The following is a 27,577-nucleotide window of genomic DNA, read 5'->3' as shown; positions in this document are numbered from 1 at the left end:
AATGTGGTTGAGAAAGATAAACAATTTTTAAACATATGTTACTCCTAATTTTTACCTTATTTTCATACTCCTGCATTCTTATCTACTTTCCTATATGTCATATTTGCTAACTTGACTTACAGTCACCTGCAAGCACTAATATTAGGTACCAGAAGCTCTCTGGAGAGTAGTTCTGAAGGAAGTAGAGGGGAGAGTGAGTGTGCGGTCCTGGGAAACCAAGGAAAATGGAGATCCATGGTAATGTCCATGGCTGCTACTTTGGAGAGCCTACAATAGGTCTGATTATGAGCATCCACTTCACATGCATTTTAAATTTATTTTCTTTTAAGAAAACAACTTTCAAGGCAAGTACAATCATTTTCATTTGACAGGAGAGGGGAGTGAGGATCAGGGAGGCCAAGTCACGAGCCTCAGCTCACACCCACAGTAAGTGATGGAGTTGGGGCTAGAACCCCGACCTTTTAAAATATCACAGGAAGGAGGAAACAGCTGAGCAATTTGGAGACGTAAAGAGAGCAGAAAATCAATTTGGTCTAACAAGTGTGTTTTTGTTATAGCCAGTGTGGAAAAACAGTGGATAGATGTTGGTGGCCCAGGTGGCTCATCCGTTAAAGCCCAGCTTTGATTCATTAGGTTAAACAAGTCACACCTTCAGGGCAACTAACTACATTTAGTACAATTTTAAAAGAAATCCATTTAAAAATATACAACTTTTCAAAGGCCCAGGGGTTGATTAGTAGTCACTGGAAGGATGTGTCAACATTTAGAAACTTGGGCCAGGCGTGGTGGCACACGCCTGTAATCCCAGCATTTTGGGAGGCCGAGGCAGGTGGATTGCCTGAGGTCGGGAGTTCGACACCAGCCTGACCAACATGAGGAAACCTCGTCTCTACTGAAAATATAAAATTAGCCGGGGGTAGTGGTGCATGCCTGTAATCCCAGCTACTCAGGAGGCTGAAGCAGGAGAATTGCTTGAACCTGGGAGGCAGAGGTTGCAGTGAGCCGAGATCGTGCTATTGCACTGTAACCTGAGCAACAAGAGCAAAACTCCGTCTCAAACAAAAAATAAGACAAAACAAACAAAAAATTTTAGAAACTTGAAGGACCCGAGGCTTTGGTCAACGATGGCTCCATTTCCTCATATTGATGGGTCTTAGAATGGTCCTGTTGCCTGGCCATGCCTTCCTGTGTTGCTAGTAGTCCTTAATCATTTTGACTATTTCTATCACAAAGAGAGAAAGGTTTCATCATAAGGCTCATGACATCTCCTTAGCTAAGAACTGGTTTGGTCTATCATTATCTTTTACAACTGTTCACCCTAGTCTGCTGTAATGATAAGTGATGCTTGAGCCGGTTCGGTTCTTAAGAGACTCCTTCTTGACAAGAGGAGGGAACGAGTGACACATTCTCGTTACAAGATCTGATCCAAACCCATTTGACTCTGATCTTTCTGGACCTGGAAAAGATCCATTTGTTAACTCAGACTTTCTCCAAAAGGCACTGCAGGGAAGAAGTGGCAATGATTCTGACAGGAAAAAGCTTTTACTGTGTGCCAGTTTTATGTCTATTATGACCTACAGCTCTACAGGTTGCAAAATACTTTATCCTGTCGGGAACTATAGCGTTTAAGGTCATTTGGTGATCGATAGCATTACATAAAAAGAAGCTGGAAAAAGAGAAAGCAAAATTAAGAAAACAGATACATTTGTTCCGTTTAAATACATCTCCTCACTCTTTTGCATTGTTTCTGTCCCTTAAATCCTCCCAGATTTACAACTAAGTGCTGATAATTGCTGGAAATAGCCACGAATTTTACAGAATAATTGGCTCTATTTTAAGACACACTTTAGTGTGTACACTACATAGTGTGGCTATAAAATAATAAAATAGATTTTTGCATGTTGCTGCTGGATATCATTCTCATTATTTTTAGTCACACATTGTATATGTGTGTGAGCATGGCAACATTTTATTGTTTGAAGGTCTTTTATAGTTTTTAGAAGTTACAAAATAATAGAATTAATTGCTTTGAATTTAGTCATTTTGCACTGGGCAAATATTGATTTCTTTCCCAACACCTTTAATTTCTAATGGAGCTTGAAATTAACTTTGGATTTTAATTCTATTTTATTCTGGGTTTGTACATCAGGGCCATTAATAATGTCAGGAGAGTGCTGAGAGAACTGTTTCTGAGCCAGGAGCCCACAGTGAGCTTTGCAGCATTTGAATCTTCATCCTTTATGGGAACGTGGAAAATCTATGTGGAGATGTATATCATACTAGTATTTTATGAATGAGGAATCAAATGAAAAAAGTTATCTTGTAAAAAGACACCCTCTTGTCACTTGCTAAAGTTTGCATCTGTGTGTGTGTGTGTGTGTGTGCCTATTTAATCACATTCAAAATGGTCAGGGAAGCAAAGGACAGATTTTCCCTAACCCAAAATACCTGGAAAATGAGTCTTTCTGATATATATATATATATATATATATATATTTTTTTTTTTTAAATATTTTTTAAACAAAAAAATACAATATCTGTATACATTTATATTAATGTAAATATAACTACAAACAAAATTTAATGTAATTTAAATATGGTCTTTTGCAGAGGCTTTATTTTTTTTTTTTTTAGACTGAGTCTCATTCTGTCGCCCAGGCCCCCAGGCCGTAGTGCAGTGATGCAATCTCGGGTCACTGCAACCTCCGCCTCCCGGGTTCAAGTGATTCTCCTGCCTTAGCCTCCTGAGTATCTGGGGGTTACAGGCATGTAACACCACGCCCAGCTAATTTTTGTATTTTTAGTAGAGACGAGGTTTCACCATGTTGGCGAGGCTGGTCTTGAAGTCCTGAGCTCAAGTCATCCTCCCGCCTCGGCCTCCCAAAGTGCAGAAGTGAGCCACCGGGCCCAGACTAAAACATTTTTAGTGATTATGCATTGTCTCCATAAAATGAGGTAGCTAGAATAAATGATTGCCAAGACCCCTTGGGAGGCCTAGGTTTTCATACAGGCCTCTAGGTCAGTGAGCGCCCCCTCTTTTCTCAGAGGTGCCCTGAGCTTACTCCCACAGCAGCTGCTCTCAGGCTGATGCACTGGGGGCTCATGTCAGGAGCTACAGGACAGGGCTTTCTCTACTAGAGCTGCCAATAGAAAACCAACTTCTCGGAACCACTTCCCAGTCTCCAGGCTGTTTGGAATTTCCGGTGCTCCGAGAGTTGGAAATGCCATGACAGAAGGGAGAGAGTATGGACAAGCACAGATTTCACAAAATCAACAGGAAATGGTTTGAAACTGTGGCTCTGCCATGAACTTTGAACCTCAGTTTTTTCATCTGAGAAATAAAATATCTTCCTTACATGCAATTTTGAAGAATGAAAAGTTCAATACCTAACATACTCCCCTCTCCCTTCTCCTCAGGGTTCTTTCAACCCACAGAGTATGTTCAAAATGAAAAATTTAATCAACAAAGACTATTAGGTTTTGCAAAAAGAGAGGCAGAATAGTTAACTTAGGCCCACACAATTTATTTTCTGCGAGAAAAAACTGTGGGTAAAACACTTGGAAAAAAAATTAACTGAGTGTATAAATACCGGAGACATTATACAGAACTAATTGCTGTCAAAAATTTGTTTTTTACAAAAGAGAAATCCCTTTAAGTTTGAGTGAACAAACAAGGTTTCACAAAATAAAAAGAATGTGACTGGAGCCTACAGGAAGTAAATTTTGAGTGTGGTAAAAGTGGGGAGAAGAGTAATCTGGGGTGCAGGTTAGGGGGTGGCATAACAAGGCACGGAGCTGGGAAAGCACATTGGACACAGGGAGCTCCACGCCAGACAGGAGCAGGTGTGGCAAAGTGGGGTGCAGAGAGTCCTGCAAAAGCTCACTTCTACCCAGAACTCATGGTGGGATCGTATTTGGGAATACAGTCTTTGCAGATGTAATTTGTCAAGATGAATTTGTACTGGATCAATGTGGACACTCAATCCAATGGCTGGTGTCTTTACAAGAGAAAGGAGAGAAAGATTCTGACACAGAGACATAGAAACACCCAAGGAACGTGGCCGTGTGAAGGAGGAGGCAGAGACTACATTGATGCATGTATAAGTCAAGGTATGCCAAAAATTACTGGCAATCAATAGAACCCAGTAAAAGGCAAAGAAAAGTCTTTCCTAGAAATTTCAAGGGGAGCATGGGCTTGCCAGCACCTTGATTATGGACTTCTAAACTGCAAATCTGTGAGAGAATAAATTTCTGTTGTTTTGACCAGCAAGAATGTGGTCATTTATTAATGTCAGCCCTAGAAATCAAACACCCTTAGCATCCTATGCCTTGGAGTCATCTGTTAGGAAAAGCACAGAGGGTACCTCTCACTCAACTATTGCTTTTCTACACTCTTCTGATGGTGTATAATACAGTCCTTGCCTCAAAATGTCCAAAAATCCATTGTGTTGATATCGAAGCCTACTTTTCCTGCTACTTTCTTTTTTTAATCTCAGTGTCATGGAGATGCACATGACAAATAAGATTGTATATATTTAAAATGTACAACATGATGATTTGATATATGTATACATTGTGAAATGATTACCACAATCGGGTTAATTAACTCATCCATCAACTCAGATATTCTTTTTTGTGTGAGAACACTTCAGGTCTACTCTTTTAGCAAATTTCAAGTATACAATACAGTGTAATTAACTGTAGTCACCATGTTGTATATTAGCTCCCCAGAACTTATTCATCTTGCAATTGAAAGTTTGTACCTTTTGATCAACATTTCTCCATTGTCCCTACCCTCAGCTTCTGCAATTACTATTATTTTACTCCCTGTTTCTGTGAGTTTGACATTTCATTTTTTTTAGGTTCCCTGTATAAGTGATAGATACAGCATTTGTTTTTCTCTGTCTGGCTTATTTCACTTAGCATTATGCTGTCTAGGTTTAGCCATGTTGTCACAAATGGATTCGATGTGCATTTCCCTCACACTTAGTATGTGATTCCTCCAGCTTTCTTTCGCTATTGCTTTGTCCATTTGGGGACTTTTGTGATTCCAGATGAATTTTAGGATTTTTTTTTCTATTTCTGTAAAACGTCTGATTGGAAATTTGATAGAGACTCCTTGATTGTATAGCTTGCATTGATACGGATATTTTAGTGGGACTGTTAAACTCTTCCAATCTGAGAACATGGGTTATCTTTCCATCTATTTGTGTCATCTTCAATTTTTTTCATCCATGTTCATGGTTTCAATGCATGGATCTTTCACTCACCTCTTTGGTTAAATATGTGCCTAAGTAATTTATGCTTTTTGATACTATTATAAGTGGGATGATTTTCTTAATTTTTTCTTTCAGATAGTTCATTGATAGTGCATAGAAACAAAACTGATTTTTGTATCATTTTGTATACTGCCACTTTACTGAATTTGCTTGTTAATTCTAATAGTTTTTTGGTGGAGTCTGTAGGGTTTTCTATATGTAGATGCTCCTGGATTTACCATGGGGTCACATACTGATAAACTGATAAGTTGAAAATACCAAAAGTAAAAAATGTATCTATTACATCTAACACAGTGAACATCATAGCTTAGCCTAGCCAACCTTAAATGTGCTCAGAACATCTACGTTACCCTATAGTTGCGCAAATCATCTAATAGTCTATTTTCTAATACAGTGTGAATTATCTCATGAACCACATATTGCTAGTCCAGGAAAAGATCTAAAATTTGAAGTATACCAAATTGCATTGGTTTCATACCACTATAAAATTTAAAAAGTTGTAAGTCAAACCATCTGAAATCAGGGACCATCTCTCTATAAGAGCATGTCATCTGCAAACAGAGAAAATCTAACTTCTTCCTTTTGGATTTGGATGTCTTTTTTTCTTCTTCTTACCCAGTTGCTCGGCTTACAACTTTCAGTGCATTGTTAAATAGAAGTGGCAGGAGTGGACATCCTCGTCTTTTCCTGATCTTTGAGAGAAAGCTTTCAGTTTTTCACCACTGAGGAGGATGGTAGCTGTGGGCTCCTCACATATGGCCTTTATTGTATTGAGGTATGTTCCTTCTGTATCTAGTTTACTGAGAGTTTTTATTATGAAAGGATGTTGAATTTTGTCAAATGCTTATTCTGTGTCTGTTGAAATGATCATATGATTCTTATCCTTCGTTCTGTTTATACGGTGTAATCACATTTGCTAATTTGGATATGTCAAACCATCCTTGCATCCTAGGGATAAATCCTGGTTGCTCATGGTGTATAATTCTTGGAATGTGCTGTTGAACTTGGTTTCTGGTATTTTGTTGAAGATGTTTGCATGTATGCTCATCAGGGATAGTCACTTGTAATTTTCTTTAATTGTAGTCTCCTAGCCTGGCTTCAGTCTGAGGGTAATGCTGGACTCCTAAAATGAGTTTGGAAGTGTCAGATATTTTTCCATAGAACAAAACATGGCATAAAGAATATCATGTACTATATATCAGGAACATTACCAAATGAAAAGAAAGTTCTCTGTTATTGAGAATTGAAAAGAATTTAAGATGCTGTATCCCATAGAGAAAGCTTCTCTTATATAGCAAGGACTTTGTATGTTCTGAGTCTGATGAACCTATCTTTATAGTCATTTGAGAGGTATGTGTATATATTTGGGGTATGTGTGTGTGTTTGTGCATTCAGACACAGTTACAGTTTAGTTGCCCCAAATTTTATTTAATACTTACCAAGTACTAAACAGTGGGATAGGCATTTGTGTTCAAAGATGAAAAGCACCTGGTCGGTGGCATTAAGAAGAACAGTGGATAGAGAGCTTATGTCAATACAATAGGGTTGCTGATGACATAAAGGGACTTATATGAGGTATACCTCCAGGAATGAGTATTATTTGATTTCATTTTTTTTTATTTGGGATCTATCTAGTATAAGAACTGTCAATGTGTTTATATTGTTTGTGGTTTGTAAGAGACCAGACTGGTCTGTTTTTGCATTCATAATTTTAATGTAAAAATGTCTATGCCTTTGTCTTTGATAAAGTTTTAATCACTGATTTATAATCTCTCTCATTGTTATAAATGAAAAGCCCTTCTGCATAAAGGATAAAACAGTAAATGTCAGTGATTGATCATATTGCTAATTTTATCCATAAACTGTTTCCAAAGAGGCATTAATGAATCACTTCTGCTTACTACCAGTTTTTTTTTTTTAAAAAATCTTGCTCTGGTTTTACATGGAAAAAAATACCGTTCTTTTGATTTTAAAAATACTTTTTGACCTTAAGTATATATTTAAATCTAAGGTAAGAAGTAAGATTACTTTAAAAATAGATAAATTTCTACTTCTTCTAAACTGCATTTATATTATCTTCAGGGCCACTTGCAATAGCATATAAAGCCCTCTATTTGTCCACAAATCACAATGTAGAGAGCACAGAGCTAGAAACACTAGGGTTCTCAGCCTTGCCATTCAGAGGTAACTTGTCTCTGTTTGCAAGTAACATGATCTTATATACAGAGGAAGAGTGCAGCTCTCTCCTCCTTTTCTCCCCACCCACTCTCCTAACTTCTCCTCCATATTCTTTCTCCCTTCTGCTTAAAGCCTTCCTTCTTTGGTTAAAGGTAGTAGGTAGCCATATGCTTGGGGGAGAGAACTAGGGTAAAATTTGGGAGATTGGGGTGGTTGCAGACCTGTGTAAGAAGGTAGCATTTCAGAGTACTCATTTTTCAGGCATAGTTGCTAACCTTAATACACCATTATATCGGTATTTTTTTTTTGAGACAGAGTCTTGCACTGTTGCCCAGACTGGAGTGCAGTGGCATTATCTTGGCTCACTGCAAGCTCCGCCTCCCAGGTTCAGGCCATTCTCTTGCCTCAGCCTCCTGAGTAGCTGGGACTACAGGTGCCCGCCACCACGCCCAGCTATTTTTTTTGTATTTTTAGTAGAGACGGGGTTTCACCATGTGTTCGACAGGATGGTCTCAATCTCCTGACCTCATGATCTACCCACCTCAGCCTCCCAAACTGCTGAGATTACAGGTGTGAGCCACCATGCCTGGCCAGTAAGTATTTTAAAATATCTACTAAATTACCCCTCCTAAAAACTTGTATATTTTTTCTCAATTTTTTAAGTCTGTGGATAACAAGCTCATCTTCCCAACCATCAAAGTTCTGTTCATTTATTGCACTTTTAGAAAGCAAAAGTTTTCTCAAGATTCAAGTATGATTTTTCCACTGGGCTTCCTCATTTAAAAAGTACAATGAAAACACAGTTTTCTTAAACTACTCAATAGAGAGACTGCTGGAATCTAAATGATCCCAGCATGACAATTACAGTTTGCGCAGATTAAATTTTTTTTTATTACCACATGTGAAACCAATGTTAATCAAGTGTCAGTGTGAGCCCATTCCTTGGATAATAACCACATGTGGTAGAATTTACTACCTGATATTCATTTATTTCATCTTAAGATATGTGGTGCATGAGAAGCATAGGGTGATGACAAATGGGAAAAAAAACTACCACTTTGAATGTGAACTGAAATCCTAATTCAAATCCTTTAGAATTTTTAAATAGCAAAGAGATTAGTTGGGCTTTAGACTAACATGCTTCTGCTCTGTTCAAGGTCTTTCAATATCTCATCTATATGTACAAAGGAAGAGGAGAAATGTTACTTATTAATAAACATTTTTCTTGATTACTAATAGCAATTCAAATGCTTCTCAATAAATTTATCTTCCATACTATTTTTGCCCTATGCATCATTCTGTATTATTATTTTTACTTCTAAAATACGTGTTAGCTCAAAAACCTAGTTTAGACTGTATAAATGAAGCTTAGCAAAAACGACCTCTGTTCAGTGGAACTGTGGCAATCACACTGCAGGAAAGCAAAAGTTGCAAGACAGAGTTGATGCTACATTTTATCTAGTAAGAGTGGAAAATATGTCATAAGCAGTGGATCTAGCAACAATGAGAAGAGAAAGACTTGTTTTGCAATGACTGCACTTTCATCGTCCATCACTGATTGGGCTTCCCCTCCCAGCCCACTTCTCTTCAGCACCCTTTGGGATGACTGGCCTTGTGGCTAATCAGCCACATGGTCAGCTGAAAGAGAGGAGATTTATTTTTTATCATAGCTTGGGCTTTCCCATCAGGTGCTGTAACACACAGGAGTAGACACCTATATTAACAACCAAGCAGCAAGTACTGCTGTCTGGAGTTTCCTACTTGCCTTACTCAAGGGCATCTAATACGCATGCAATCCCAATACTTCTCTCCTGAAACTGCTATGCTGTGGGAAGGCAGGAATCCTTATTATTGAGAATCTGTCCCTTGTGGAAGTTCAGAAAATGTTCTTTTGCTCTTACACAGAGCTTAATTAAGTCAGCTTAATTTAAAGAACTATACAAAAGAAAAATAGTGCTTTTGGACAAGAAATTAACAAAGCTTGTGCTGTTCACCTAGCTTTAGGTAATTGAGGAACCTGTAGGACAATCAGTCTGGCCTACCCCAATGCAGGTTTTATTATCTCAGGAAATCTCTATCTATGTCATTCAAACTCTAAAGGAGCTCATTTTTCGAGTAGGGATACGTTTCCATCAAATGCTTGAATATTCTCTAAGTGGGATAACTCAGCAACAGATAGCCATATGGTAGAAAACACACATAGGCTTTTCTAGAGCTCTGAATTCCTTTGCAGTAATACAAATGGGAGGCATTTTCCTCTTCACAGCCAAATTCTTAGAGGTATTTCTTTATCCAGTGTAGCTGGATGGGCTCACTTGGCCCTACCTAGCCTAGTGAAAGTTGATCACATGACTTGGCAAGAAAGACATGTTTAATTAATATCTCAACAGGCCCAGATAGTGGCAGAGAGTATAGGACATTTTGATGCCTGCTAATGAGTAATGACAGCAATTTTGTAGTTGCCAACATTGTCTGGCATTTGGTGCTGGCATCCGTGATGCCAAGAATGGTCTTTCAAGAGTAGAGTAGGCATATTTTTCAGATAGGAGCTACTACGGCAGTTTTGGGATGAAATTGGATGATGAGACTAAGGGACTACGAGCCCTTGAATGTTTTTCTCATTTTACTTAAAAATAAAACCATATTCTTTATTCAAATCCATACCCATTTACATTATTTCACTTTTATTGGCTAAGCCTAAAGATTACCAAATCAATGATTTCACAAACATTTGAAATAAGTCAGATGAGAGAATACCCCAAAAGTCCAGCATCAAAATTTTCTTGGAAACTGCTGCATTTTTGATAAGAAACTATTGCTTATTAATGGTGTTAGACATATTCATCAAATACAACAGGAGGAGATTATTTAGGTGGATGGATAATTTCACCCCAGATTACAACAATCTTTATATTTTTGTAGCATTCTTTTGCCAAGGAGAGGAAAGGAGGAAGAACAGCAAAATGCAGCAACAGCAACAACAAAATGAATGAAGCAAGAGTTCTGTTTATCATGATTTTGTAAAAAAAAATAAAAATAAAAATAAAAAATACAGGAACCAATAATTCAACTTTCAGAATTTCTTCCTGTGAATGGTGAAAAATCAAGAGATTCCTCACTGAGTAGTTTTTTAATAGAGTTTAGCAAACAAATCCAGGTGTCTTAATTTCAGAAGACATGAATTTGATGCAGCTGAGTCACAGCTGGACTGCTCCTGAGGGGAGGAAGCATCTCATCATACCAGATTTAGGTTAATAATCACAAAGGAATACAAAATTAGCTTTGTTACCTAAGATCATACTATAAGCTAAATAATTAAGGAGTAATTTAGTAAAATAAAAGTGTTTGTATCACTTTCAGTAAAGAAATGTTAACAGTTAAAGAAGTGATATCAAATCATCCAAATGGTTTTCAAAAATGCACCGTAAGCATTGTTCAGCAGCCTTACCAGTTCTCCTTACTGCAGAAATAACTGAAAGCCCATAGCCTGTTATGGGAAAACTTAAATATCATTCAATGACATTTCTGCCTTCTAAAGCAGCACTCTCCAACCTTTTTGGCACCAGAGACTGGTTTCATAGAAGACAATTTTTCCATGGATCAGGAGGTAGGGGATGGTTTTGGGATGATTCAAGTACATACATTTATTTTGCAATTTATTTCTATTATTATGACATTGTGATGAATAATGAAATAATCATACAACTCACCATAATGTAAAATCAGTGGGAGCCCTGAGCTTGTTTTCCTGCAACTAGATGGTCCCATCTGGGGGTGATGGGAAACAGTGACAGATCATCAGGCATTAGATTCTCATAAGGAACGCGCAACCTACATCCCTTGCATGCACAGTTCACAATAGCATCCGTGCTTCTCTGAGAATCTGATGCTGCCTGTGATCTGACAGGAGGTGGAGCTCAGGTGGTAATGTGAGCAATGGGGAGTGGCTGTAAATACAGGTGAAGCTTCACTCCACCACTGCTCACCTTCTGCTATGTGGCCCAGTTCCTAAAAGGCCACAGACCAGTATTGTGGGGACTGGGGACTCCTGTTCTAATGGATATAAGTTGTTTCATGATTTAAAAAAATGACTTATGAAAAATAGCATCTGAAGTTATGCTTTGATACAGCAGTGCTGAAAAACCACTGTCTTCTGGGCTAGCTTCACCCATGATTCAAATCTGCACCCTGCCGCTCCTTTAACAAGACCAATCTCTTCACAGTGTTACATTTATAACCATGGCTGTCATCTATTGAGAATTGACTACATAGTAGACAACATGTTAGACATTTTACAAATCATCTGAACCCTTCACAATAATATTGGCAGGCACATACTATTATTCTTGTTTTATTAATAATGAAACAGGGCAGTAGTGTGCTAGTAAACCAGCTCTATTAAAGGTATCTTGTTTTATAGGGTTTGTCAATTTCCCTAGTATACATTCTTCCACTGTGGTCTGGTTCAAGCTACCAAGGTTTACACCAAGGTTCTGGTTCAAGCTACCAAGGTTTACCAAGGTTAAACAATCAATTCAAAATTTTTTGAATATTTAACAATTAGTTCTGTTTCTCTACGGAACTCTGAAAGGAACTTAGCTCAGAGTTCTGCTCCTGCTTGAACGTCTTCCCAAATATCTTGGTTCATATTGTTATCTCTCATATCATACATACTTGCCTTGATACTAGTTGGACATATAAATATCTGTTACCTTCTTATAATGTATTAATGCTTTTATTACTTATCCTGCTTTCCTTTAAAACTACCTTGTATACTTCATAAGGAGAATGGCTCTCATCTATGCTTTTGTATTCACATAGTGTGCCACATACAAAAGAGATGCATAATATTGTGGAATGAGTTGAAACTGTCTGTGATTTAAAGATAATCCTGTACACCAAGTTTGAAAGCTAAAGACTTGCCATGGAAACTTAGTGACTAATGTCAAAATGGAAACCAAGTTTGGTTTCGGAGAAGTTAAAAAGTATCAAAGGAGAGACACATATTATTTTTTACTCTAATTCTCTTTCCTGTTTTCTGAGCAGATATTAATCTTCCTGAAGTTCCCTTCCTTATCTTCAAATTAAACTAGACTCTTTCCCTATAGACTTTTTTTCCTTAATTCAACCAGACAAAAGTGTTAAAATGGGTGTTTTCTATTCCTTTTTCTCTTCACTCTGAACCTTGGATAAAACATACACTGGGATTCGAACTATAGGGAGTTTAATGAATAATGCCAGCTCCCTCAAGACCTAGCACTGGCATTTTATAGCTTCGGAGAAGTTCATAGGATCACAGCATGTCTCTACAGCACACTGCTTTTCAATATTCATTTGCAAATCAACTTTTTTTTTTTTTTTTTGCCAAGACTCAAAGAGAAAGACATATTTTTGAAACTATTGAAAGAGTCTTTGCAAAACCGAAATTAAATCCTTTCTTTCTATATTTAATCTTGGTCATCATTCTAAAGCAAGGCATGAAAGAAGGGATTAATTTGAAATTTAGTCTGCCTTAGAAATGTAAAGGTCCTTGGGCTGTGTTTCTGCAAATGACCTGCACTATTTTAATCCAGTGTAATTTATTTGGTTGTGGCCGAAAGATGGAATGGCCTTTAAATCCCCTTCCAACATTTCTACCCAGGTAGTACTTTCACAGCTCTTTCCATCTTATTTTATCTGTAGGTGCCAGATGAATATGAGAGTAAAGGAGCTGCTGGGATGATTGTTTCTTTGTGCAAAAAGTGTCATTTCAGGAAGTGACATCACTTGCCATTGTTTCCCTTAGCTGCCAATGCTTTAGTCCTGGTGAGAATGCGAGCTTTTCCTCTAGAGAATACATACAGCTGAGCAGGGGCTTACTAACATTTGACTTGCATATATTCTATTGAACACCATATTCTCTACCAAGCACCATGCTGAAGTTGCATCACCTCACCCTGATTTCTCCCTGTCCATATGGTTAGATAAACAAACCCAGAAATAAAGCAAACAAATCCTTTGAGAATACAATCTGAAAAGTTAAAATAATTGCTTAAAACAAACAATTTGTGACAAAGTATTAAATAATTTTATTTTTTCCGCTATGTGTCTACATGTATCCATATTTTGTAAACATGAAAAATGCCAAGCTAGATTCTAAGAGGTAAGAATACATAGAATTTATTCCTAGATCACAATCCCGGTGAACCAGAGATGTGGAAGTAAGGTGATAAGAACTTTTATTTTTAATGAAACTATACACATTTTTGGAGGGGGCTACATCCCTCCAAAACTACACACATTTTTGGAGGGAGCTACATCCTAGTATTCCTGCCCTCTCTACTTCACACTCCAGTATCTATTCCATACATGGAATGGAGTCAGCTCTCAATATATTGATGAATGAATAAGCGCTGGTAGCAATATGGGTCCTTAGCGTCCTGTGGTCCTGCAGTTGGGTCCCATAGTCACTCCTTAATAACAGGGACACACTGAGCATCTGACACAGATCATGGTGTGGGAATGGGATGGAAAGTAAAACTGAAGGAATTTGGTAGTTGCTCACTTGATAACACAGAAGCACAACCAGACTACATAATAGCATGTCTAGATTAGAAAGAGTAGATGTACCCCATGCATATAAATCAGCTAGTGTGGCTATTATACTTGCTAATAAAAACCTTTATCTTTTCAATGAGCATTTACTGAGATATTGAGATATCCTATGATCTTTTCCCTGAGAATCACTGATATGAAAATATGGCCTGTGTACCGGATGAAGAGTACACTGATCAGTAGATGCGATTATACTCAAAGTAAAATTTGACTAGCTGTTTTTTTTGAAACTTAGTGGCATAAGTTCTTTAAAAGTAGGACATTTTCTGAATTTAAAAAGCACTTTTTTAATTATACTTTAGGTTCTGGGGTACATTAAAAAGTACTTTAATAAACAATATCTCATTGAATTTTCAAGAGGAAACTGAAGTTTAGAGACATTAAATCACTTGTCTAAAAACACAAAGCCAAGATAGCACAGAGCAGCGGGGGCAGAGAGATGGGGAGGAAAGTGATTAAATCTGAATAATTCCCATTTTATTGCTGTCAGTAACCTGTGGCGTGGACTGGAAAAGCTGACTTCACCTTCTATAAGTATAAGTGAAATCCACACTAACGCAGCAAGCATGTTTGAGGGAACAGAGGATTTATAAAGTATGCAGACAAGTCATTTTTCTGGAACTTAGGCATGTCCAGCTGATGGAGAAGTAAGTTTGGCCACATAGCCTAAGGATCTGATGGTTTGACATCAGGACATCTAATTTCAAACCCTGAGTGTTTTCTCCTCTCCATAACTTCCCTGTAGCAAGGATACACATATAACATTACATGATAAATCAAAAGATTGTTATGTTCATGTTATTCAAATTTTATAGTTTAAAATAAACTTCTTGTCATGTACTAGTCAATATTTAAACATATCTGTATCTATTTTAGAATAACTCCTACAGTTAGCCAGTATAGTAATTGATCACACTCTATGACATAAGGGGTCCCCAACCCATTAGGAACTGAGCTTCACAACAGGAGGTGGACATTCCCGCCTGAGCTCTGTCTCCTGTCAGATCAGCGGCAGCACTAGATTCTCTTGGGAACCTGAACTCTGTTGTGAACTGTGCATGTGAGGAATCGAGGTCGTGCACTCCTTATGAGAATCCAACTAATGCCTGGTGATCTGAGGTGGAACAGTTTCATCCCGAGCCATCCCCTCATCCCCTTCCCCCACCCTGGTCTGTAGAAAAACTGTCTCCTATGAACCTGGCCCCTGGTGCCAAAAAGGTTGGAGATTGCTGAGCTAAGGTATCATCTTTGTTGCAACTTACTTTGCTATTGTTACTATAATGTCATAGTTCTCATGAATTGCAGTAATGAATGGGGTGTCTTAACATGGCACAATATTTTCCTTAAAGATAATTTGAAATATGCAGATTTTTTTTTGCTAATATCCTAAATTCCTCCATATAATTTCTTAGAATAATATTTAATGTCTTGTAGTTTTTGATACTATTATTGTTACCACCCTCTCTGCCTTCCATTTATCCATATTTTATTGGACTTGATTCTATTTTTCTTTTTTCCCTGTAAGTATACTATCTCCTTATAGCTTCACTATCTTCATAAATTTGTATAGAGGGCATTGAATGAAATTTAAAGAAAACACTTGTTGCTCTGGATACTCTTTGACATTCAAGAATGCTCAGAGGCAGTGCATATTCACTGCGTGCATAGTCTGTGCTGGGCAAACCTCAGGTTTAAAATGGTGGATGAAATGTGGCAACACCTCCTGCCAGAGATGTATAGTCTAGTAGAGGAGAAAGATATTAAATCATTATGAATAATAAATGCAAAATCATAACCATTGCTAGTGCTAAAAGAGATACGTGTGTCTTAGAATAAGAGGGTTTGACCTAACTACAGGGTTATGGAAAGCTTTTCTGAGATGACTGCTGAGCTGAAATCTGAGGGAGGAGTACAAATGTACTAGACAAAGCAGAGGGGGAGATGTGCAAATATCCTGTGGTGGGGGGTAGTGGTATAGGAGGGGGAAGAGTGTGAAAGTGCAGGGCAAGCATCAAAGACTGAAAGGAGGCCAGTACACTGAAGGGGAGAATGGGAGGAGAAGTAGGGGAGGAAATCAGGTTAAAGACACGGCCATATCAGGCAGGACCTGGCAAGCCAGGTCAACTTGCCCCAAAGGATGGACTCCAATTCCCTAAGGCTAAATATCTAAGTTTTATTTTAGATACCTGATATGGTTTGGCTCTGTGTCCCCACCCAAATCTCACCTTGAATTGTAATCCCCACGTGTTGAGGGAGGGACCTGTAATCTCCACACGTCAAGGGAGGGAGGTGATTGGATCATGGGTGAAGTTCCTCCATGCTGTTCTCATGATAGTGGGTGAGTTCTCATGAGATGATGGTTTTATAAGGGGTGCTTCCCCGTTCACATGCAATTCTCTCTCCTGCCACCATGTCAAGAAGGTCCTTGCTTCCCCTTTCCCTTCCACCATGATTGTAAGTTTCCTGAGGCCTCCCCAGCTATGTGGAACTGTGAGTCAAACCTCTTTTCATTCTAAATTATCCAGTCTCGGGTATTACTTTCTAGCAGTGTGAGAACGGACTAATACCATATCCAATGCAATTCTACCCAATGACTGCTTGTTTTTGTAGCAATGCTCAAACTCCAAGTTATCACTGATGCCTAAGTTGTAGAAACTCCAAATGGACAGAGACACCAAGTTTCTTCGTGCCAATAAATCTAGGTCTTTATGCCCTAAGTTAGTGTGACTACAGCAAGTAGGATTCAATTTGTTTTGAAAATTATTCTTTGAATTATATCAATTATAGGTGAAATGGATTATCAACAACATGGTATGGGCTGTTGAAATCCACTGTGCCTCTCATGTGTGCTATGATAAGGTGCAGCACAACTTACAGTTTACACATGTATGAACCCATAGGAAATGCTCCAGCGTAAAGCATGTACAATTGTTACCTTTTACATTTAAATTTTTCTCTAACATTGGTAGAAAACATTTTACTTTTGCTTTGTTTGGCAATGTCGGGACCTGTTCCTCACTAGTATTTCAGAATTTTTAAATCTCGTGATTTTAAAATTAAAAGAGAATTATATAGGTCATCTAGTTTATCTCCTCCTGTTTCCCCTGGAAACATTATGTCTATGTATTTGGGCAACGTGAAAATCTCTCCTTTAATAAAAAGATCTGCAAAAATATTTTCTGTCAGAATTCACATATGACATTTAATAAATTTCCAAAGCTAACATTGCTTATTTTTGTCAAACACTAAAATACTATCCTTTAACCTCATGCATTCATTAAATTAGCCAAAAGTTTTCATATTATTGAGGATATTCTAAGGAATTTTTAGAGCAGTTCCACACAAGGAACTAATAGTATATATAAGAATGATTGGCCAGGCATGGTGGCTCATGCTTGTAATCCCAGCACTTTGGGAGGCCAAGGCAGGTGGATCATGAGGTCAGGAGATCCAGACCATCCTGGCTAACACAGTGAAACCCCATTTATACTAAAAATACATAAAATTAGCCGGGCATGGTGGCACGTGCCTGTAGTCCCACCTACTTGGGAGGCTGAGGCGGCAAAATTGCTTGAACCTGGGAGGCAGAGGTTGCAGTGAACCAAGATCATGCCACTGCACTCCAGCCTAGATGACAGAGCGAGGCTCCATCTCCAAACAAAAGATACATTCTTAACAGTGCTTTTGGGAGAGTGAAGCAGGGATAGGTCAATATAATAAACACAAACTATTCAACATGATCACTTTAGTTCCTTTGTCATGGTTTGGTGTTCAGATATGCTACTAGTCAGTTCTTACAGGATTTATGGAGCGTGGAATGCCTGTATAGGAAAATTTTTTCAAGTATAAAACTTCAACAATTTAATATATTTGCATTTTGTAACAAACTAGCCTCTTTTGTTTTTAAACAACAAAAACCGGCTTTCCCTGCCCTGTGATCTGACTATCTTCTGTGATCTTTGGCTTTGTCTGTGGGATTGAGTTGTCTACTCAACCCAAAGGGAGACATCCTGGCTGCTCAGGGGAGTGGTTCACAAATGACAGTCCTCTAAGCTCTACAGATAATTTATGTAAAAACAAAGTCCCCACGGACACACAAACCAACAGACGAAAACAAGAGACATCGGTTTAGGAGGCATACAGATTTCTCTTAATGCTCTTCAATTCTTCTAGAGAAAAATACTATGGAAACCGATCATTGACTGCAGTCCAAATCTGCCATAAAAGTGACAGCAAACAATGTATGGCGACATTAAATTAAGAGACACATTGTGTGGTTTGGGCAATTATTGGTATAGAAGTTCAAAGGAAAAGGACAATTGCTCTGAAAGTGATGAAATGACAAAAATTTATTGAGTACCACATATGCCAAAGTTTTTCTCAGCCTCTTCCGTGCATCATTTCATTTAGTCTCACAATGGCTTGATGAGGTGAGCACTGTTAATTATCTATTCCTACAGGAGAAAACTGAAGCTCCAAGAATTTAAATGGCCTAGGGTACAAGTAAGAAAATGGCAGAGTCAAAGTCAACACAAGGCAGTGTGACCAAGCAAAAAGGCTTCTCTGTTCCATCTTGAACTAGAGCTTCTAGCCTGGATGATCACAGGTCACTCATAGCACTGCTGTCTCATCCTGACCAAGCCCGGGCTGGTGTAGAAGGTGTGCCAAAATATTGTAGCCTGTAATGTTTGAAACTCTAACAAATGTTCTATTATATTAAACTTTAGCTCTTAGCTGCTTTTTTTTTAAATAAAAAATACTATTTAAAATAATTAGCATGATTTCTTTTCAAGATGAACAAAGCTTTGTCTTCTGTAGGAAATAATGAAGCAAAATATTTTACGTTACTTACAAAGTTCACACCCACAGAATACAGAATAAGCAACTGCAAATCTCAGCTCACTGGCTTTTAAAACGCCAAGAGACTTCAGTCGAAGAAAGTGCAAGAAAAGTCAAATGATTGACCACAAAGGCACACAGCCTGATGATTTTATAGCTAGCGTGAGACACATCAGAAACTGGGGCCTTTGCACTTCGTTCTTCTTGCTGTGAATGTGGTCAATGATTTAGTAAAAATGTAAAATTGTTCATTCTGTGTCAAACTGAATGGCATACATTATATCTTCTTACATTTGTGCTGTGTGAAAATTTTAACTAATCCATGTGGGTAAGTAACACTGTATCAAGTCTTTCAGGTTATTAGGAGGCAAATGGCCTTCAATAAGCTACAATGTATATTTTTCGAAAGAAAAAAGTCACAGCCAACCCTCTCTTGAATTATCCAGTATGGTCTTTTCACCTCTATTTATGCACACGTTGGATATTCAAAATTTTGGTTTCATTTGGAGAAGACAACAAAAGATCAGGCTTTTATTATTAAAAAGAATGATTCTGCTTTTAAAGACCCAACAAAATGGAGCAAGGAACAAGTAGGAAGGAGCAGCAGAACAAAAGACAATTTTCGTCTTTTACCTTTCGAGCTGGCCACTAGCGCCAAACCTAAACATACTTAGGACATTTCTAATCCTTGGAGTCATTACCTTTAAAAAACAAAACAAACCGCAGCTACTCAACCAGTAGCATACATTTTAATTTTTTTTTGCCTTTTTGCTGTGTATTTTAATGATGGAAACAGCTATAAAAAAAGAATAACTTGCTTTTCAGTTCAATATAAAAGCCATCACTGAGATAGAAAATCCCTGCAACCACTACCGATTTGCTCTTGACCATTGGTTAGCATTACCGTATTTCAGGAACAAGCTCCCTTGCAATTAAATATGGTATTTATAACACACGATACAAATTATGCTAGTGGAGTGAAGGTACCCAGTTTCATCAACGTAATTCTAGCATCATATTATATTTAATAAATGTCACATACGAAGATTAATATTTTGATGTGACTGCTAAGGAACAATTTTAGTTATAACTCTTTGAGTTAATTTCAATATCAATCATTTTTGTTTATTCATTAAAACACTTTCATATATGTAAACACAGATAATGAATCTAGTATCTATTTTGACCTTCTTGACATCTTTCTATTGTTAGTTTTGTCAAGATTTCCTTTGCCTCTAGTTTTTGAATATCTACCTAAACAAATGTGTGCAACTTTGTAAATCAACATTTTACAATATATTCAAAACACAATTTCTTCTTGCACATTACTACAAATAACACAATGGAAAGGCTTAGAGAGCTGTATGACATTTTTTTTTTACTATACCCGGGGCTCTACTCTGAGATAGTTTACTTGTAACTATTTCCTAAAAGTAAAGTGAAGAGAAATCTGTTTGCATAATCAGAGGATTTAGATATTGGAGTTTCAGTGTTTGGGCATATTGAGAGAAGGTTGTATCTCTCTTTTTCTCTTGCTCTTCCTTCCCTACACACACACACACACACACACACACACACACACACACATGCACACACATGCACACGCTAACAGTTGACTCTCTTCTCGGAATTATATGATTTATGCCAAATATGTTTTCAAAAGTGCTTTGTTTTCAAAAGTGTTTTGCAAATGGCGATGCATTATTGGAAAATTAATATTATAATTAAAAGAGTTAGCACTACATTTTTTAAGTACGAAAATTTATTTTTTATTTAACCTTTTGGAATAAAGCTATTTATATAAACCAAGGCACATATGTGTTTCACTAGTCATTTTTGCATGTTACTTTTTTTTTGCCATTTTAAAATATTTTTACCTTCTTATGTTTTCATTTTATTACCTTCTTACATATTTTATCTATTGGCTTTTAGATATTCCATTTCGGACTCATTTCTTTGATCTAAAAACAGGTCGTCAAATAGTTGGGCTAAAGCATGAGGCAGCCATCATCCAGAAACTAAATGTTCCAATGACACTCCGTCTCCCTCTCTGATTAATTGATAAATGAAGGTCCAGTCAGAGATATCACACTAACACAATTTCCCAAACAATCGACCCAACAGACGCGGGTTAGACACAGAGAGGCGAATCCAAGTTTGGCCTTCTAATCTCAACTGCGTGTTTATGGAACAGAGGAAATGTTGATCCTTCGAGTCATTTGCCACCAGAGAACATATTTTAACAAGCAGAATAGTATATATATATATTTTTTTTTTTTGTAGAAATGACAATTGGAATCTTGGTTTTTCAGATTCAAGTGATGTATTATGTGGATTATTCAGGTTGCTGAGCTTCAAAGCACAGCTCAAGACTTGAGATTCTCATGCAATTACAAGATTAAAGTGAGATAAATTGGCACTCACAGTTGTGGCAGGTGGCCCCACTGTATCCTGTCTCATCACAAGTGCATTTGAAGCTGTCCCATGTTTGCGAGCATTTTCCACCATGCTCACAGTGATTGGGCACACATCTGTCAGAGAGAGAGAGACAAACAGAAATAAACCAACAAACAAATGAGATTTATGAGTGGCCAAATTCCAAGCCGTCTGGGCAATATATCATTTCAATGCCAGGTTGCCTTACCAAGGCAATTAATCCTTGTTAGTTTAAGCAGATTAATATGATTCACGACAGAAGGTGCCAAGCACAACAAAGATGATGTATCACAGGCCTGGAGCTTCCCAGTTTTGAGTAAACAGTAGACACTAACAAACAACTGAGGGATTTACTTGAATATCACAGATTCATTTTATTTTTCTTTTACCCCAAAACAAAGACAGCAGCTAAGCTCCCTCCTGGTGAAAGATCGAAGATAAGCTGTCTTATTTCTTATTTTATTCTATTTTTGTCAAGCCAAATACTGACGTAAAGAGGGGTATCACCAAGTTTTTCATAGCAATTTAAGTTTTTGAAATAATGTCACGATAACAGCAATGAAAATATACTAACTTAGAAAAGATTTCTAAGTCTTCCAAACACCTATTTCCTGCTGGATAACTAAAGCAGCCTGCTTAAAGAGGCGGCAAGCATAACACAGAGGAAAAGATACAGGTTTTGTGTTCAAATCTATATCTTTTTATTAAGATGACTAATTGTAACTACTTAATTGAACCTTTCTGAACCTTAGTTTTCACCTTCGAAAAACAGAATAATTCTATCTTACAAATAATTTTAAGGTTTGGAGATAATGTTCATGAAGTATTAACAGATAATTAATAGGCAGGAAATAGTGGGCCAATAAATGGAAGCTGTAGATTTCTGAAACACAGCCTCCAGGGCACAGCTTGACTGTACCTCAGAAATTGTGAGGCTGAAATTTGTCCTGAAACACCCCTGTTTCAATGGCACAAACCCTTTCCTTTCTCCTGGTGCCATCCGCTCATCCCTCCCATCAATTCCTCTCTCCATCTAACCCACAACCTGATTTTTGTTATAATCCTGCTGAAGATGCTCACAGATAACAAAGGTATTCATTGTGATGTACCAGTATTCACAAAGGACATCTAGACTTTAGTAGGGAACTGTCAAAAACAGGAAAACTTTCCCAGATTAAAATAGCAGAATCTATAACCATGGGTCACAGGCAAAGGACAGATAAAGAACCACCCTGTAAGCAACTCCTTTATCATAATGCCCTAGCAGCTCCCTGCTACAAAATCTGATAGAGCTGGCCTCAGAAATAGCATTCCCCAACTTCTGTTCTCAATTTACCACTATCCATGCCTAAAACCACCTGTAGCTGGGCTTGGCTCAGTTTGGCATGGGGCCCCTGGTTCTGAGTAGCTTGCTGTTGTTCTTCCACAACTTTTTACAGACTTTTACTCCTGCAACAAACATTGATTAAGCACTTGCTATATGCACAGCACTATGGAAAACAGAAGATGACTAAGACTGTATTCACAGCCTGGCAGAAGAGCTCATAGTTCAAACAGAAGTAGATACAGTATCTATGAAAACTACAGTGCAAGGAAGAAATGAAAAAGAGCATAATTCAGGGCCAAATAAAGTACTATGGGACTTCACATGAGGAATCACATGTACATTTTGGGCACAATTAAAAGCTTCTAGGTTGAGACTCAATGAATGGACAGGACTCTTAAGAGAAGAAAATGAGAGGAAGAACACTGGGGAAAAATACACTATAAACAAAAGCATCTTGGTGAATTATCATGAGGGATGGAAAATTCACCCTAAATTTAACCGACACTTTTAATAAAATTTGTGCTCAGTGTTATCAAGGTTACAAAGATGTTTCATCTCCAAATTTGAGTGGAGGTGGGGTGGGGATCTGATTCATGAAAAATGCAAACCCAGAAGAATTTGACGAGTCATAAAGATACATGAAACGCTGTAGAAATTTGGATACTAGAGGAGTCACATGTGGATGTAAACAAAGGGCTTCATAAAGTTCAGAACACTTCACCTGGGCCTGAAAAGAAGAGTTGTATGTTTATGATGAAAATGTTGAAAATCGTTCCTAGCAGAATAGGTGAGAAAAGCACTGCTAAGGAGGCGGAAGAGTGAAAGCAGTGGGAGGTGCAGGGTTGTGAGGGTCCTTTCCTATAGCCACTTTTCTGTACAGGCCCTGAGGCGTGGGAACACACACAGCAGAAGGTGTTTCCATCCAGAGCAGGTGGTTCTCCATATGATGGAAGGAAGCAATGGGCTAGACACTTCAAAATTACACAAAACTAAAACATCCTTGATACTTAATTTTGGAATTCAGTACGTATATGGTGTTGTATGGTATATTTACTTTTTAAATTATTGCGGGTTAATATTAGTTCAGCCTAATATTGAAAGTAATTTACATCAGCTCATTATATCAATTAATTCGGGGGAAGCAGTGCAGAAGTGTATTGTGTAGCAGAGGAAAACCAGGCTGGAATCTAAATGTGGTGTAAATAATGGGCAAAGTAGAAAATCATCTCGATGATAGAAAAGATGACTGTGTTCTTACACGCATGCAAAAAGCATATATCCATCAAGTGAGATTAATGAACACAAGTCATCCCTCTCTATCTGTGGGGGATTGTTCCACACCACCCCCCACCCACCCCATAGATATGCAAATCCACGCATTTTCAAGTCCCTGTTATAAAATGGTGTAGTATTTGCATATAACCTATGCACAGCCTCCCATATAATTTAAATCATCTCTAGATTACTTAGATTTATCACTGTATTGTTATTTTTAATTTTTTCTATTTGCCATTGCTTGGATCCACAGACAGATTCACAAATATAGAGGTCCAACTGTACTTCAAAAATTCAGTATTAAGGATTTCTTTAAAAGTATTTTTTTATTTAGATACAATTTTAATATTTTTCTTTCTTATAATTCTTACTTTTATTATTTATTAATTTATCTACTGATTGGTTTTTGAGACAGAGTCACCCAGGCTGGGGTGCAGTGGCACCATCTCGGCTCACTGCAACCTCCGCCTCCTGGGTTAAAATGGTTCCTCTGCCTCAGCCACCCAAGTAGCTGGGATCACAGGTGTGTACCACGACATCCAGCTAATTTTTGTATTTTTATTAGAGACAGGGTTTCACCATGTAGGTCAGGCTGGTGCCGAACTCCGGACCTCGAGTGATTCACCCACCTCAGCCTCCCAGAGTGCTGGGATTACAGGCATGAGCCACAGCCCCTGGCCGATTCTTATTTATTTACTTTTTGAGATAGAATCTCGTTCAGTCGCCCAGGCTGGAGTGCAGTGGCGCGATCTCAGCTCACTGCAAGCTCCGCCTCCCAGGTTCACGCCATTCTCCTGCCTCAGCCTCCAGAACAGCTGGGACCACAGGGGCCCGCCACCTCGCCCGGCTAATATTTTTATATTTTTTGTAGAGACGGGGTTTCACCATGTTAGCCAGGATGGTCTCGATCTCCTGACCTCGTGATCCGCCTGCCTCAGCCTCCCAAAGTGCTGGAATTACAGGCGTGAGCCACCGTGCCGTCCTGATTCTTATTATTAAAATTGACATTCTCCCTATGATGATTATAGGTATTCTAATTCCTAGTGGTGGAAAATGTTTTATTTCCTAACCAACTTGTTCAAATATAATTGCAAACTCTATCACCACATATATATTTTTTAAAAGTTAGGACCAGTTACCAAGCAAAACAAAATACTAATTAACCTAGCTACCCCTTTCCTATTATTTCTTCTGTATTTCCACTGAACCAGTAACCTATGTCCAATATACCACTATTACATTTCTTAGCAATGGTTTGTTGAGCACCTGTCTCTTCTGAACTGACATTCCTACTATTAGGGGTTTTTATCTTACAATTGTTAACATAACTAGGTGCATGCTCAGCAACTGCCTATTGACACAGTGACTGAAAGGATGGATGAATGCAACTCTAGAATGTTACACCACCAAGAAACTGAAGTAATTTCAGAAGAAATATCTCTTTTACTGTGAGAAATATAGATTATTTGTATCTATGATTTTATTCTCAAATCCAGACTCTTGCACTAATAAACTAATTTTTTTTAGTAGCCACAAATTTAGTAATTTGTTTCATGGCATGTCCTAGCTTGAAAGTTTGGTTCACATCAAAAATGAATAAAAATGAGTCGACTGCTTCTACTTGAGAATGACTTGACCAGGATCGGGAAGGTACAGGGGAGAAGTTGGCAGGTGTCAATTTGTTGTGATCAAGTGACTCCAGGAGAAGTGATGCATCCAATTTACTCAGGCTGCAAACAGCCCTGCCTTCTCCATCGAACTCATACTTAGTTCAATGCATCAAATGCATTTTATTCAAATAAAATTCATTTAGACTCCAATACATAAGACAAACGAGAGCTATATTTTAGAAGGTCAAATGGGCTGCAATTACTTAAAGCAAAATAAATCAACATGGACAGAGTGGCTGAGATGGATGTTGCAGTTCAATCCAGGGCTGTGGATGACAGTTGCACTTTTATTTTACCCATAGCATCTCTTTTATTTCTGAACTTGATCTTAATTGCAAAGCATCGGGAAATTTGGGATTCACAAATAGAAGAAACTGCAAATGGTACCAGATTTGTTTGTTTGTAGTAGCTTACTCTGTAGTTTATGGACATTATTTAATTAAGCAGGGATAGTGGAAGAAATTTTATTTCAAATCTAAAAAATGTTAGCCTGACAGCATAACTGTATGCCTTGGTAATCATCAACGCACGTTGAAGGTTTTTTATCTACAGTGTTTAAAGTTAAAATAGACATTTTAAAATAAAATGAAATCAAATATTTGTGTTACCTTTAAAACCATATTTGGTTTTGTAAAACCTGAGATGAAAACTATAGTCATAGCACCATGACTCCAGAAATCCACACGGAAATATGTTCTGGTGGTACCAAGTGCAATGAACAGTGCCGTGTGTATCAGAATAACTGCTGCTCTGTATAAACCTGGGACTCAAAAGTAGTGTTTCTCAAACCTTTGTGTGCATAGGAATCTCTTGAAAATCTTAAAGATTCTTATTCTTGCGGTCAGGATTGGAATCTGGGATTCTGAGAGCCTAACAAGGTCCCAGGTGATGCTCATGTGGTCCATCAGAGAACCACGCTTGGAATAACAAGTCTCCAGCGCATCACACTTCTCTGCAGCGGGGGCTCAAAGGAGAATGCAGATGCTGAGTAGGAGGAGAAACAGCCCAGGAAGGGAGCACAAGGAGAGAAGACAGCCTGCAGCCGGGGCTAACGCGATCTATTCAGTAATTTCTCCTAAGACTACTTTTCCATAGGTCCTCCTACCATGTTTTAATCTGATCTACTCAGAGTGACATATAATAATCTTTGTAATCTCATTTAGTAAGTTAAATCATGTCTGCACCTGATTATAGACTTCATTTAATTCATAGAAAGTGATCACTGACTATAAAGGCAGTTTCATTTCTTCGTAAAATCAAGTTCAGCATTCTCAATCTCAGGGTCAGCTAAGACGTTCCCGGTGCTTAGATCACATACAAGTAACAGTGCTAGGATATTTAATTTGCTTTTAGACTAATGCCAATTTTACACCTGGACATTAAATATGTCTTGTTCTAAACTTTAAAAAACACTGCTTCTAGGTTACTGATAGCTTATTTTTGTAAATGATTGGACCAGTATTTAAAACAATTTATAAGTTATTTTTCCAGTATAAATTGCCTCCTTAATTTATGAGTTTTTCCCTTCAACTCAGCATGAAATTTTATTTTTGCTTATTAAGACAAGAAATATATTTAGAATGCTTGCTTCCTGGAATACTATTTTTCATACTCATGACTCTCAGAGCTGTTTCCATAATCATAGTATTTTCTTCTGCATTACCTTCTAAGTTGATCTCAACAATATTTGACTACTTTTATTTCTACACTAATTAGATTTTGATTACAGTTGAAAGGATATTCTCTATGGAGTGTCTTCTATTTATTTTATCCTGCCTTCTATTTATTTTATTCAAATAGAAATTATATAGAAAAGTAATCACAATTCCAGTAACTAATTTAATATTTTATTATTATATAACGTTATAGCAATAAAACTAGAAACGCTAATGTAATATTGATGGAGCTCCTTCAACAAGCATTTATTTATAGAAATATTTAAATGCTAAGATATTTAGTGTACCTCTGACATTATGCCC

The 27,577-nt window shown here is 37.7% G+C and overlaps 1 protein-coding gene across 2 annotated transcripts in view; it reads right to left on the bottom strand.

Annotated features, from left to right (window-relative positions):
* The window catches only part of CNTNAP2 (contactin associated protein 2), a 2,323,962-nt gene that overhangs the window by 921,715 nt on the left and 1,374,670 nt on the right, over window positions 1-27,577 (bottom strand). For both annotated transcript variants that reach the window (XM_063641685.1, XM_063641684.1), the window contains exon 11: window positions 21,315-21,421. In XM_063641685.1, the coding sequence (XP_063497755.1) occupies window positions 21,315-21,421 (107 nt within the window). The remainder of the gene's footprint in view (window positions 1-21,314; window positions 21,422-27,577) is intronic.

The sequence above is a fragment of the Symphalangus syndactylus genome, chromosome 6 (assembly GCF_028878055.3).
Source record: "Symphalangus syndactylus isolate Jambi chromosome 6, NHGRI_mSymSyn1-v2.1_pri, whole genome shotgun sequence".
Taxonomy (NCBI): domain Eukaryota; kingdom Metazoa; phylum Chordata; class Mammalia; order Primates; family Hylobatidae; genus Symphalangus; species Symphalangus syndactylus.
The sequence above is the reverse complement of the archived record's forward strand: the minus strand, read 5'-3'. Positions and strand labels throughout refer to the sequence as shown.